Below are 13,741 nucleotides of genomic sequence, written 5' to 3'. Positions count from 1 at the left end.
ACGCGGGCGCCCGGTGTGCGAGACCTGGAGCGATTTAAGCCGGAGTTTGTCTGGAATCGGGGTCGGGATCTCTGGGGAAGAGGCGGGCAAACGCCTCCGGAAAAGAGGGAGCAGCTCCTCTCGGCACGCCGGGCAGCCCCGGGGGGCTGCTGCCCGCGCTCCCGGCCTGTGCCGGAGGAGTGCAGCGAGGCGGGAGAATTCTCTCTCTCCCTGGCGCTGGCTAGACGGGAACAGCTGGGGAAAGTGGCGCTGGCCGTCTCCCAAAAGTCCTCAGCCCATCCCGAGACAGAAGGGTCCGGCCTTTCCTGCCCCGGGACGCCCCCGGACGCTTTGGCGGCGGGCGCGCTCCGTGCCCCGCACGGCTGAGGCGGCCCGGGAGGGCGCAGGTGCCGGCGCTGAGGCTGGGCTGAGCTGGGCTGAGCTGAGCTGGGCTGAGCTGAGCTGAGCTGGGCTGAGCTGAGCTGGGCTGAGCTGAGCTGAGCTGGCTGCTCCGGAGTCCGCCCAGCCTCGCCAGCAGCCGCGGGGAGGAAGGATGCGCTGATGGCCAAAGGGTCGTATTGTTTCGCTGCTGGAAAGTGAGAGAGAAGAAGGTTTGGAAAGACTTCGGCAGTTCTTCCTCCCAGGTGGTGTAATGCAGAGCTAAGCGATCAAGAAAACATTTTTTCCCTTTCAGGATGATTTATCAAGCTAGGTTATTTCAAGAAAAGAGAAAACCCCTGTGCTAGCTCGGAAAACAGCCCTCTAAGGGAAACGCATTTTCTGTTTGCTCCTAGAGAGCTGTGGTTTTTATGGGAAAATAAATTCCCCGCTTAGGCTGGCCAAAGACTCCCATTCCTGTATGTAAGGTGTCCATCGCTGAGCCGGAGATCGTAGAATCGATCATAAAATCGTTTAGGTTGTGAAATACCTTTAAGGTACCGAGTTCAACCAACCTCGTGCGTAGCTCCGTCACAGAAACGAGCCCAGCCAGCCGCAGCCCCTGTCCCGATCCCGCAGCTCCCCGCGGGTCCCGGGCAGGGGTGGCCGCGGTGTGCGGGAGCCCCGGTGCGGCCGGAGCGGGAGGCAGAGCGGGAGCCCGCGGGCAGCGAGGTCAGCGCGGTTTCCCCGCACGGGCTGCATTTCACAAGTGCCGTCCAGGGTGCCTTAGGTGGCCGTGGGCTCTGAGGTGGCACGTCCTGTAAACTTAGAGGATATTTAATATCAGCAAAAATAATGAATAGATATTTCGCACTTATGTTGCACGTGGCATTTTGTAATAAACAGATGTATGCGCCAAAAGAGAGATTTTAAAAGGGAATTACCTGAAATAGTTTTTGAAAAAAATAATTTCACTAATAACAAAAACCGACCGCTATGACTAATTAGTTTTAAGAGAAAATGAAATTATACTTGTCTGCTTCGATAACGACCTATTTTAATTTATTCTGTTGTAGCATTTACCCTTTGAATCTTAAAACATCTCCCCGACGTTGACGATGCTTGCTATAACCTTGGATGCCGCGAGGGATAGGAAATCCCGAGGTGTGCACTGTCACCGGGAAGACAAGGGGCTCGGCGTGTCCTGCGGCCGGTGAGCCTTCGCGGCGCCTCTGTCGCTGCTGTCGCCGCAGAGGAAGGTGAGGGTCGCGGGGGTGTCGCCGGGCGGGGACCCCGGTTTGCGGTGCCGCGGTTCTGAAGCGCCCGGGGACAACGCGCAAGGGACAGGGCGGCGGGGCGGCTACGACCCCGCGAGAGCCCCGAGGCGGCAGCGCCCCGCAGCCCCGGGTGGCTGCTCATCGGTAGTTCTGCAGCAGGGCGGCGGGATTCCCCTCCTCGCCCTCGGAGAGAGCGCGTCCTGCCCGCGGCAGGCACCGCCGCCCGCCCCGGCGCTTCCTGCCCGGGCAGTCGGCCTGGGTGGGCTCCGGCACCGCCAGAATCACGGCACCCTCGCTGCCGGGGCCGGCCCGGACCCTGCCGTGTCTCCTGGCAGGAAGGACGGTCCGGGGATAAGCGTCGGGTGCCCTCGGGGGCCCTCCGGCCGCCGCCCCCGGGATGCACGCTGAGGAGCCGCTGTCCAGGAGGCTGGAGAGGAAAGAGAGGCTCGGGGCCTTCCCGGGAGCGGTGCCAGGTGAATCTCTCCAAAGCAGGTTACTCACGGCGCTGCCGTCCTCCCCCGCCCGCCCAGCTGCTTCTTTCCCCTCGCACACAGGCAGGTCCGAGGCACAGGGCTAGGGCCGGGCACACGCCGGCCCCGGGGCCCTTGCAAAGGGCTCCCACCCCTCCCCTGGCCCTCGGTGCCCCGGCCCGGCCAGCCCCGGGCGATGTGCCGCGGCCCCGCGCCCCCGGGACAGGGAGCGCCAGGGTTGCGGGGGGCTCGCACCCCGCAGGAGCTCCTGGAGACGCCGGATCCTCCCACAGCGGGAGAGGCACCTGGAAAGACACTTTCCCCTCTCAGGAACGGGGTCCGCCCGGCCCGGGTCGTGTCACTTCCCCTGGTTCCTGCAAGGGCGGAGGCTTCTCCGCGCGGTCCCCGGGGCCTGCGACCTCGCCGCCCTCGGGAATCGCCACGGACACGCACGGAGCTGGCGGGGGAAGTCAGCCAGCACGTACTTACTGGCACCTGGATCCCTCTAACAGTCCCGCAAGCCTCTCCCAAAGCCGGAGGGACGTTAGGGTGAGATTTAGTGGCGCTTGCACCAGAAGAAGGGTGGGAGTGATGTGTAGGGGAGATATATTCTCCCACAGTCACCTCTCCCCCTCCATCCCCGGCTCTCCTGTGTCTCCCCTCCCCCCGCGCGTCTGGTCCGGCTGGGTTCAGCAGAGCGGGCTGTGGGCAGCCCCTCGGCGGAGGTTGTGTGAATGGAGGATCGGCGTGGCTGACTCCTCCTCCCCTGCAAGCGCCTCTATTTGAGCTTTGCAAAGTTGAGGGCGAGCAGGCATCCGAGGTGAGGCGTGCGCGGCGGCTGTGCCCTCCTAGCTCGGACAGGCGGACATTCGTACAGACAGACACACACGCGCGCTCACCGCACCCGGCCCTGCGCCGCGAGCGGGGTGCAAGCCCGGAGGCGATCCTGGAGAACAACCTTTCCCTGTCGCTGCTGCCGGCTCCCGCAGGGCTGGACCCGGGGAGCTGCGTCGCGGAGCAAACTTCCCCCAAAGGGCTGAGCTCGCCGGCCTGGTGCCTGCAGCCGGAGCCGGCCTCCGGCTTGGCGGGCAGGGGCCAGGTGTCTTGGAACAAGTGCGGCCCGGGGGGAGACTGGCTGCCCGGCGGCAGGCAGAAGGTCTGCGAGCAGATGGGCTCCGACGTCCGAGACCTCAACGCGCTGCTGCCCTCCGTGCCCTCCCTGCCGGGCAACAGCAACTGCACCATGCCGGTGAGCAGCGCGGCGCAGTGGGCGCCCGTGCTGGACTTTCCCCCGGGGGCCTCCTACGGCTCGCTGGGGCCGCACTCCTTCATCAAGCAGGAGCCGAGCTGGAACGGATCGGACCCGCACGAGGAGCAGTACCTGAGCGCCTTCACCGTGCACTTCTCCGGCCAGTTCACGGGCACGGCCGGGGCTTGCCGCTACGGGCCCTTCGGCGCCCCGCCGCCCAGCCAGCCGCCCTCGGGCCAGGCTCGGATGTTCCCCAACGGGCCCTACCTGCCCAACTGCTTGGAGAGCCAGCAAGCCATCCGCAACCAGGGTAAGGGCCGCGCTGCCGGGCGCCCCGGGCTCGGGGGGCGGCCCCCGGAGGCGCCCGCTCAGCCCCGCAGGGCCGCGCCTGATGTAAACACCGAGCGCAGTGTTTCTCCGCGGCAGCCGAGCCGGGTTAGGCGAGCCGGCCCTGCCGTGCCTCCCTTCCCTCCCCGTGCGGCAGCCACGTCGCTCCCGGGTGCTTTAGGAGACACGAGTTGCTCGGCCCCCACCCCTCCTGCGGGGCAGCGGATGCAGCGGGCGGCTCTGCCAGGCGGGCTGGAGCCCCCCGGCCCCCTCCCCGGCTTGGAGCAGCCTCTCGCCTTCGCAAAGGTTTGTTCGGGCCGGAGACGGCACAAGTCCCGGAATGGAGCTGGGGCCCGCGGCCCGAGAGAATTCCCTCTGCTTATCTCGGGGGCGATAGGGCGGTGGCGGGGGTAAACCTCCAAACTTCCTCCTGAATCCGAAAAGAGCTGTCCGCACACTATTGTTTTCGAGCCCCTTGTCGAATGAACCTCGGGAGGGCTGAGTATTCCCGAGCTGGAATGCACAAGCGGGGGTGCCTCGTCGTTTCTTGCCCGCACCTCCGCGGTCGGGGCCGGCTGCGCCGCAGCTCCCCGCGCTCCCCGGTGTTCGCACCGCCCTGAGAGGCTCCCGAGGGCGAGCGGCCGGGCATTGAAGGGTCATCCGCGTGTGGCACCGGGGTCAGCACCTAATCCTTCTTCTTCCAGCGCCTGCAGTATAAACATTCGCGGGTGCGAACGCGAGGAAGACAGGAAGAGGGGCCAGCGTGCGGAGAGCTTGCATGAGACCTTTCGGGTCTCGCTCGCCCTCCTTCAGCTGGCCCCGGAGTGAGCGGCGGTGTGCCGGGGCTCGCCCGAGGGGAGCCGGGCAGCCGAGGCGCCGCGGCTCGGGGCACTGGGATCGGCAGAGTGTGCCAGAGTGGCCCTGCCGGGGCGGGATGAGCGGCCGGGGTCTCTCTGCTTTTAGGATGGGGATCCCCGCACCCAGCCCGCATCTCGGGATTGCTGTGGCCCGCGGGGACAATCGCGTACCCACCGGGGGGCTGGGACAGACCGGCCCGGGCCATTCGGGCCGCAGGGCGAGGGGCAGAGCAGAGGCCGAGGCCGGGGACGCGCTCGGTGCCGGCCGCCGAGGTGCGGCCCGCGGCCCGGGCGATGTTCGCAGCGAGGCGCAGGGGGTGTTCAGCACAGACCTCCCCCGGGCAGTGCCGGGTCGCCGCCCCGGTGCCACCGCGCTGCTGCCTTCGACCCCCGGCCCCTGCCCCAGGGGGCTTCCCCCGGCGCTGGGCTCCGACGTAGGAAACTGCAGAGCGGGGCTCCTGGGCCGTGCTGCCGATCCCGGCTGGGAAAATGGGCAGCATCCCTGGAGCTGGGGAGAGGCTCGGCCCTGCCGAGGCTCCGGAGCTGCTGCATGCCCCGCGGGGTCCCGGCTCCAGCTGCGGGACGGGAGGGGAGCGGCCCGGAGCCCGCCGGTACAGGGACTCTGACGGGGAAAGATGTATTTTGAAAGACATCTGAGAAGATTTTAGACTTTGGAGGGGATTCATAATCGCTGGGCGGAAATAGGGACGAGAAAGCGGAGAGAAGAGAGAAATTCGAGTTAGCGAGGGACAAAATAGCTGCGAGCCCGCTCCATCCTGACGCCCGGGTTTTACCCAGCCCGGGGAGGAACCGAGCCTTTAATGCCCCAACACACGGAGCCCACGCTGGGCTCTCCTGGGGCCCGACGCCCCGCGGGCCGTGCTCCGTCTGCAGCCCCGCACACACCCCGCACACACCCACGCACACACCCCGCACACACCGGCACACACCCACGCACACACCCGCACCTGTGCGGGCGGAGAGCCGGGCCCGGCTCCCTGAGGCCTCCGCACAGCCCCGCGCATCCCGGCCCGGCAGGAGCCCGGGCACGGCGCCGTGGCGGGGAGCAGGGCCGTGTCCCGGCTGCCTCCCGTGCTCCCCCGGGCCGGGCTGCCTCGCCGCGGGCCGGGGGGGTCCCCTCGGCTCGGGGCTGCCTTCCACACGTGCAGCCCTGGGGCTTAGCCACAGCTGCCTTTCGGTGACACGCAGAGAGAGAGGGCTCCTACGGCAAGGAGAAAATCGGCAAAGGGTGTTTGCTTTTTTTTTTTTTTTTTTTTTTTTTTTTTTGGTATGGATAAAATGTTCTTGCTTTGGCTCTCCTCAAGGTTGAACTCTTTTTTTGTTTTGTTTTGTTTTTAGAGAGGTTCCTCCGACCGTGGGAAAGATGCTACCTTGGCTCTGTGATGACATTTCTGCCAAGTCTGGGATGGGATGGGGTGGGGGGTAGGAAGCTAAGGCTTTGAAACCTCTGCCCAATTTCCCTCTTCTCGTTTGCCTCCCTCTTTCATGCAGCTGGGCTCCTCCAACAACTGGATGCCTCCAGCGGGCCCCGTTCTCCACCAGATGTACGACTTTCAATTATTTTCAGCACATTTTAATCAGGCCTAGTTGTGATAACGCCCTAATTAAAGAGACCTCACTATCGGCAGCTCGGTTCAGAACTCAACTTTCTTATCACATTCCTGAAGCTTTGGGTCAGGCAACACCGGAAAATGCGGCCAAAACCTCGTCCTGCTCCGAGCTGAGTTTTGAAGGTCACCGAAACTCTGTGGCGGGCCAAAAGTAACGTAGAAAGTGTCAGTGTTTTCTGAAAGCTAAAAAAGAGACGGAGGGAAACGGGGGAAAGGGAGTTGAAGGTTGAGCCTCTACCCCGAGGGCTGAGGGAGGAGATAAGGAGCGAGAAACAGCTGTGGGACGGCAGCCCGATGGGTACCGGCCTGTCAGCGCTGCCCGCGTCCCGGCGAAAGCAGCGCTGCTCCTGGGGTCAGGGCGATGTGAGGGACATTCGGCCAGTCCCACTCCCATGCCAGCCCCGCAGCCTCCGGGCCGACTTAAAATCTCCTCGAAGGTGAAGGTTTGAAAGCCTTCTGGAATATTTTCATTCCTCCTGTGGCTCCCTGCGTTTCTCCCGCTCGGCCGCGCAGGTTAATGAAGTCCTCTGGACCCAGCCTGCCAGCGGAGAGAATAAAACAGAGAAGCAGCACTCGAGTCCCTTTGCTGCCTCTCCATTTCATTCTCTCTGACACCCGCTGCGATTAGGGATCGTTGCTGAAGCAGAGAGCTGCCCAGCGCCCAACATCTGGCAGCGAAAGGGAGCTGAGACGGGCGCCCGAAAACAGCCCCGAGCGCTCCCTCTCGACTGACAAATCCCTCTCGAGCCACCCGCCCCATCCAGCATCCAGACGGGTCCGTGAGGGATGCCCGTGCTGGAATAAGCGGGTTAAGGGAGGGGAGTGCGAGGGAGAAAGCGCTCGTAGTCCCTTTGCTTTCTTTCCCCTGCCCGCGTCGGACTTTTTGTTTTGTTTTGGTTGGGTTTTTTTGTTTTGCTTAGTTTTGTTGGTGTTTTTTTTTTTTTTTTAAGAGTGGCTCTCGGAGGAGCTTGGTTCTCGGAGTAAATGCTGATGAGCCGAGAAGCCTCTGAGATAATATTACTTTGTAATTACTTTTTTAGCTGAAGTTGTTTAGCCAGCTCCAAGTCATTAATGAAAGTTGGTGTCCAAGCACCTGATTTACGATTGTGTGCCGGCCCGGGGTCAGCAGAGGTGGTCTCTTTCCATCTAAATCTGCTCAGTGTAGGAAACGAAATCGGCTGTTTATTATTTTGGAGAGCAATTTTCGCTGAAAGGAGTTTTATTTTTGCACGTAATATTCCGCCTCTTTATTGCAGACTCTTCAGAAAGCCGCTCTTAACAAAATAAAAAAAGCGCAAGATTAAAGGGTAACTTCTAAACTGGGAGCGCCAGATGAGTACACTGAGCAGATGGGAATCGTCCACTTTTAATATGAGCGACAATTAATGAAAACATCCTTTTTATTACAGAAACCGATCTGTTCTCTTTAAACAATAACGAGACTTCCGACTTTCCGCGCCCGGGCGCGGGCTCGGCGCGGCTCTGCCCGCCGAGAGAGACGAGCGAGCGCCGAGGGGCGGCGGCAGAGGGGACGGAGGGGCTCAGGGAGCCTGGCCCTGTCCTTGTCCCCAGCGTGGGGGATCGGCGAGCTGCCCCCGAGGCGGGGCGTTTGGAGCCCGCGGGTCCCTGTGGCTGGCCGGGCGCCGGCAGGGACCGGCGGAGGCTGCCGCTAACCCCGCTGTGCTCTCTCCGCCAGGTTACAGCGCCGTGGCCTTTGACGGGACCCCCAGCTACGGCCACACGCCGTCCCACCCCGCCGCTCAGTTCACCAACCACTCCTTCAAACACGAGGACCCCATCAGCCAGCAGCCCTCCCTAGGTAATTTCTGCCTCCGCGGGGGCAGCTCCGGGGGGCTCTGTGGGGCGGCTGGCGACCCGCAGCACCCGCCCCAAGCCCCCGCAGGCCTGGCACGGAGCCGGGGCCGCCCGGTGCTGGAGGACGGGGCCCTGGAGACCCCCGTTCAGACCCCCGTCCGCTGTCCCCAGGGGTTAACTCGGTGCTGCTCTTTCCGCAGGGGACCAGCAGTACTCGGTGCCTCCCCCGGTGTACGGCTGTCACACGCCGACCGACAGCTGCACGGGCAGCCAGGCGCTGCTCCTCCGGACGCCCTACAACAGGTACCTCGGCCGGCAGGGAGCTGGGCTCGCCCTCCTTGTGCGCGGGTTGTGGCTGGGACGCGCTCTCTCCCCCGCATGCGGTTCGAACAGCTTTCCATTTATGCGAGGAAGCAGATTTATTCTTTCCCTTCTCAAAAAAAAAAAAAAAAAAAAAAAAAAAAAAAAAACCAAAAAAAAAAAAAATCAAAAAAACCCCCACAAAAACAAAAAAAAAACCACCAAAAAACAAAACCAAAAAACAAAAACAAAAACAAAAACAAAAACCCAAACAAACAAACAAAAACCCAACAAAAAAACCCCAAAACCCCCCCCAAAAAAACCAAACCCCCAAAACCCCCAAAAAAACCCCTAAGCAAGCAAAAAGCCAAACCCACCCAAAAAACCAAACCAAAAAACAAAAACCAGGAAAAGCCCCAACCCCCCCCCAAAATAACCAAACCAAAACCAAAACTTACCAACCAAACACCAAACCCAGAAAAAGAAGATTCACATGTAAAACCAAACCCTACCAAGGCAAAACCGCCCCGAACCCCCAAACAAAGAAACAAGCAAAAAGCCAACAAAAACAAAGAAACCAACAAAAACACCCCAAGCAAAACGACATCCCTAAACCCCCACAAAACGAAAAAAAGAAGCCGCGCCCTCCGTCGCGGGCCCCGCCGTGTGTCGCAGGTTTCCCGGCCGGCTCGCCCTCCCGAGCCGGGCTTGGCGGCGGCGGCGGCGCCGCTCGGCTCCGGCAGAGCATCCCGGCGGGGCCGCGCTCCGGCAGCAGGTGCCGGCCGCCTCGGGGAAACGGGAGCCGGGCTCCCCGCGCTGCCCTGGCCTGTCCCGTAGCCCGCCGGTGCGATGAATTTGGGGTTTGCCCTTGACCGCAGCGGGGGAAGCGCTGGGGGCAGCCCGGCTGAGCCCCTCGCCTCCTCTCCGGCCCGGGCTCCAGGCGTCCCCGCAGCCCCGGAGCTCTTTGCCGAGCCCGGGGAGGCGTAGGAGTGCTGGCTGGGGAGCAGCAGCCATGGGCACAGCGTGGCACAGGCGACTAAAACTCCGCTCCGTCCAAGGGCTTCGTCTTGCAGGCCCAGAGCCGTCCCGAGGGCTCCCAGGAGCGATGGGAGCTGGCCTGCAGGGAGGTTATTTATTGAAATCGGGGCGATAAACTGATCGGATTTCCTTGCTGGGGGGAAGGTGCGTCTGGAACTTTGCTGCGAGCAGCGAGGTCTCTTTGCCAGCAGACGGGCCCGTGGCAAGCGCGGCTTCCCGGTTGGTTTTTATTTTTTCGGTCTGACATGGGGGGCTGGGCGTTGGAGTTTTACAACGTGTTTAGTGAGTGAAAGAAGTTCCCCAAAATTTATTCCTCAACTTTTTGTGAACTTGGAGCCAGTCCCGTATCTCGGAGTTGCTAAGTAACTCTCGCACACAAAACAATGCGCCTCTGCGAAGGAAGCCGCGAGCGGCTCCTCTTGTAGGCCGGTTATATCATCTCAGATTAATCGACACTGGACGTGAGACAACAAAATTCTGTCACTTCCAGAAGCCACTTCGCTAATGAACGTGAGTTGACGTCAAGGGAAGGAGGGAATGAGGTAATGAAGGAAGGAAAGAAGCCTATCCAGAGAGATTAGCTTGCAGAATAATTGGCGGGGCGAACTCCTGCGCCGAAGTGACAGAGGTTGCTCGCCGCGCAGGGAAATCTATAAATATGGTTTGGAGGAGGCTTGGGGAGGGCAGCTCCGAGCGGCCGAGGGCAGCCGCCGCCTTCCCCAGCCCCCCCGGGCCCCGGGGCTCGCCCTCGCCCCGCTCCTGGAAGCGGCAGCGCCTGCAGGTGTGAATCCGATAGGAGAATGCTGATAGCGTCGAGAGCTCTCTCTTCCATGTGCCTCCGCTGAGGCAGGGGGGAGCACAGAGGTCGCCTCCCTAACGCGGCCACCTCCCTCCCAGCGCTTGGGGACCCGCACCCGGCGCGGGAGGGCAGCGCTGCGCCACGGGGACAGATTTCCTCCCGACCTCAGCCTTGATCCTGCCCTGCTCGCTGGGAGGTTTACGGTTTACTCCAGTAAGATAAGGATTTAAGCCTTTAAACCTCTCAGGAGCCAATACTGATGCGTGGGGGTGTAAGAGAGGCAGCGCTGGTTCCACGCCGAGGGCAGCCCCAGGCCGCTCCCGCAGCGGGGCCCGCACAGGTGGCTGAGCTCGGCGCGGCCTCTCCTTGTCCCTTACTGAGCACGTTCAAAACCGCCTGGAAAATGTGGTCAGGAAAGCGGATGAGTCGTTGAGGTACAGAAACGGGCGGGACTCCTTTCCCACACCGCCAACGCCCTGAAAACGACCGCACTGCCCTTGAGCATTTATCTTGATTTGGCAAAATCGTGATTATTTTTTGGTTTTTTTTCAAGACCATATTTATTCCGCACCTCCTTCTTGAAGGTTTCTTTTGCTTTTCGCAGTTCAGTTCAAGCTCGACAGCTCTGCTTTGTCAAGAGGTTGCTCGGCCGCCGCATCCGAGCGCCGGGGCTGGCGACCGTGCCCACGCCCGCTGCGCGCCCCTCCGGGAGCGCTCCGGGGATGGTGCTCAGCCCCGCAATGGGGCTTTGTCGGTCCCCGCACTGCCTGGGGACAACAGGCGCTCCCGTTCGCCCTTAGCAGCGGAGAGGGGGGGATGTGGCGGGGTAGACGAGGTGGGGAATGGGAGGTGGTGTTTCCCTGCCCCCGGCGGGATGCGGCGGCCGGTGTTTCCCTGCCCCTCCTGCTCTCTGCGTCTTTCGGGACGCCCGAGCAGCGCTGGTTTGGGGTCCCTCGCCCTCTCACCCCAGCCAGGGCAGCGGGTCCGCTCCGCCTTGCAGCGCCTCGCAGGAACGGCCATCCCAATTTTGGATCCGCTGCCTCCAGCAGGACCCGAGGGGTGATGCTTCGGCGGGCGGAGGTGGAGGGAGAGAGCAGAGGGAGAGGATGCAGAGGGAGTCACTTCTACCTGATGCTCTCGCTTCCCCCGCATCGCCATCTCTCCAGCTGGGTGCGAGGGACCCTTCCGTCTCCCCCGCTGTCCTCGGAGCGCGGCCCGAGCCGCGGGAAGCAGGGCCGGGTGGCGAGTGGGCGCGGGCAGGAGGGTCCAGCCCGTCTGCAGTGCGGAACCCTCGGGGCTCCAGCGCCTCGCCCTCTCCCCCGCGCCGCGGCAAAGTCGGGAAGAAAGAAATGGTTGAACGATCGTAATTCTTAGGCTGGAAGCAAAACTATCCGTGAAATCTCTCTCCCCGGCCACTGCTTGCTCTGTGTTTGTGGCCCGGGCCGCTGCGCTGCCGGGGAACCCCGCGCCTGGGGCTGGCGGCGGGACACGGGTGACAAACCCGCGCACGTCTCGGGCACGGGTTTGCGGGTCCATTGAAACGGTGATGTGAACTTTTCTACCTCGCGCTGTTTAATGTAGTAAACATGCTGGATGTTGAAAATTTACTGTGAGTCACACTTGCAAAGACTTTAAAAGTGGAGGAGTCTCGGTTCAGATTATAGCTCTTTCTGTGCAGAGGTCAAGAACTCGGTAATACTGCAGTGCAGGCCAAAACAAACTCTATATGATCTACTACTGGTTTCCTTTTAAGTTCCCTTTTTGCTCAGCGTTGACTTCCTTTTATTCCACTCCAACTTACATTAATCCCCGTTGTAGAAACGTTTCCCCCCCCTTCCTCTCGTTTCTCTTTAAAAGCATCTTTGTAATGAAAATAAGTTATTTTTAGTGTCTTCTTTGTGGCCGCTCGAAGGGCCAAGGATTCAGATTGGAATCAGCGCAGGCAAATCCCTGGAGACCTCGCTTTCCTCCTCCTCATTCAAACCCCATCCAAAGCCTAGATTTTGAGCGGAGCTGTTGGTTCCATGAGATCATCTCACGGTACCGTCAATAATAAACCACGGCGAGGCGTAAATGGCGGTAGGGGCGTCGTGTTCTCTGTCACACGTCAGGTGCGAGATGTTTAATCCGAGCCACTGCCCGCTGGCCCCCGGGCAAGCAGCGACCGGACGGGCCGTTCTTATCCCCGTGTTTAAGGGGCGCGAAGCCCGGCGGGGCCGATTTAGCCGGAGCTCCGGCAATTCCGGCTTTTTTCGGGATGAGAGCCTCGCAGCTCCGTGGCTCAGCACAGAAATGTCTCCCCTCGGCCGCTGCCGGCTGCAGAGATGGCTCAGACCCCACCCGCAGCCCGCGGGAAGGGGTGCGGGCCCCGCTCCGTGCCCGGGGCGGGCCGAGGGTCCGGAGCGCGGCCCGGCTGGTGCGGGGTCCGGGCCGAGCGGGGCACCTGCTCCCCCCGCACTCGGTGCCCGGCTCCAGCCCCCGGCAGTGGGAGGACAAGGGCGGCGAGGGCCGAGGGTCTCTCCCCGCTCAGGAGACACCAACCGGGGCAGACAGAGCGGAGCTCAGCGCAAAGAGCGGAGCTCTGCTCCCAGCGCTCTCCACGACGCCCAGCCTGCCCCACAGCCTCTCCGGGCTCCTTTCGGAGGCTGAAGCAGCTCGGGCTCGGCCGGGGAGCCGAGAGCCGGGAGCGGGGCGCGGCCGGAGCGAGGGCAGCGCGTTTGGCCGGGCGGCCCCGGGAGAGCGGCGGCGGCGCCGGGGCGCGGGCACCGAGCGGCTCCCGGGGCGCCGCGTCTCGGACACCGGCACCCAAGGGCGGCACGGAACACGGTGGCTGCGAGCTGTGACAAGATGAATAAGTGTATTGCTTTATGAAAAAGTAAAGGAGGGGGAAAAAAAGTGGATATTGTGGGGGAGGCTCTTATAAATGAACTGTCAAGGGAAAGAAAGTTAAAGGGAAATCTCCTGCTGTAAATGCATCGGGAGGGCACTTCTAATAAAAATCAGGGTCCTGGAGGAATTAATTACAGCAGCATTACAGGAAGAATTCGTGGAATTGCAAAACGTAGTTGGCACAGACCAGCACGGACTGCTATTGCAAATGGGGAAACTGCAGGAGAGTTTAACAATTCCTGAGCTGATATGCAGGACATTGTAGTAGCATAATAGCACTTCAGACACACTAATGAATAATAGTGTCCAGTGATACTGACAAATGATATTACGCATACTTCGAGATTGAAGTCACTTAATTTGTTTTTATATGCAAAAGCTTCCCACTGGATTCTGGCTTTTTTTAGGTCGCTTCTACCTGCCACAAAGTTTAAAAAAAATTAAAAAAAGAAAAAAATGCCGTCTCCTAATAACAAAACGATATAAATTCACCGCGTAAATCCAGCGAATTTGGGTGTAATTAATCAGCGGGGAGACGTGCGTTTATTGTGAGCGGCATCAATCACAGCGCCCGCGGAGGGGCCGGGGGCTCGCCCCGCGCCCCCGCCCGCCGGGAGCTGCGCTGCGGGGACAGCCCGGCCCGGGGGAGCCTGCCCGGGCCGCGGCACCTCCTCGGCCCCCGTGGGGACCTGTCCTGCCGGGAGAGCGCTGCCGGGGCTCGGCGGGGCTCCG

At 61.6% G+C, this 13,741-nt stretch overlaps 2 protein-coding genes across 5 annotated transcripts in view; one reads left to right on the top strand and one right to left on the bottom strand.

The window, feature by feature from the left end:
* Positions 1–206: 206 nt before the first annotated feature.
* On the bottom strand, positions 207–2,742 carry LOC119701352 (collagen alpha-1(III) chain-like). Its single transcript, XM_038137922.1, has 6 exons — positions 2,729–2,742; positions 2,136–2,561; positions 1,877–2,061; positions 1,441–1,768; positions 933–1,182; positions 207–568 (listed from the first exon to the last, which is right to left on the bottom strand). The coding sequence occupies exons 1-6, from the start codon at positions 2,740–2,742 to the stop codon at positions 221–223; spliced, it is 1,551 nt and encodes a 516-aa protein (XP_037993850.1). The 3' UTR covers positions 207–220.
* Positions 2,734–13,741, top strand: part of WT1 (WT1 transcription factor) — a 33,880-nt gene continuing 22,872 nt past the window's right edge. For 2 of the 4 annotated variants that reach the window (XM_038139019.1, XM_038139018.1), the window contains exons 1-3: positions 2,737–3,663; positions 7,865–7,987; positions 8,184–8,286. In XM_038139019.1, coding sequence (XP_037994947.1) covers positions 3,273–3,663; positions 7,865–7,987; positions 8,184–8,286 — 617 coding nt within the window. In that variant the 5' untranslated portion in view covers positions 2,737–3,272. Of the gene's footprint in view, positions 3,664–7,864; positions 7,988–8,183; positions 8,287–13,741 lie in introns of all 4 variants that reach the window. The other 2 variants (XM_038139017.1, XM_038139016.1) reach the window with 2 other exon arrangements.

This window comes from Motacilla alba, chromosome 5, assembly GCF_015832195.1.
Source record: "Motacilla alba alba isolate MOTALB_02 chromosome 5, Motacilla_alba_V1.0_pri, whole genome shotgun sequence".
NCBI lineage: Eukaryota > Metazoa > Chordata > Aves > Passeriformes > Motacillidae > Motacilla > Motacilla alba.
Note: the sequence above shows the minus strand (reverse complement) of the source record. Positions and strands in the feature narration are given on the sequence as shown.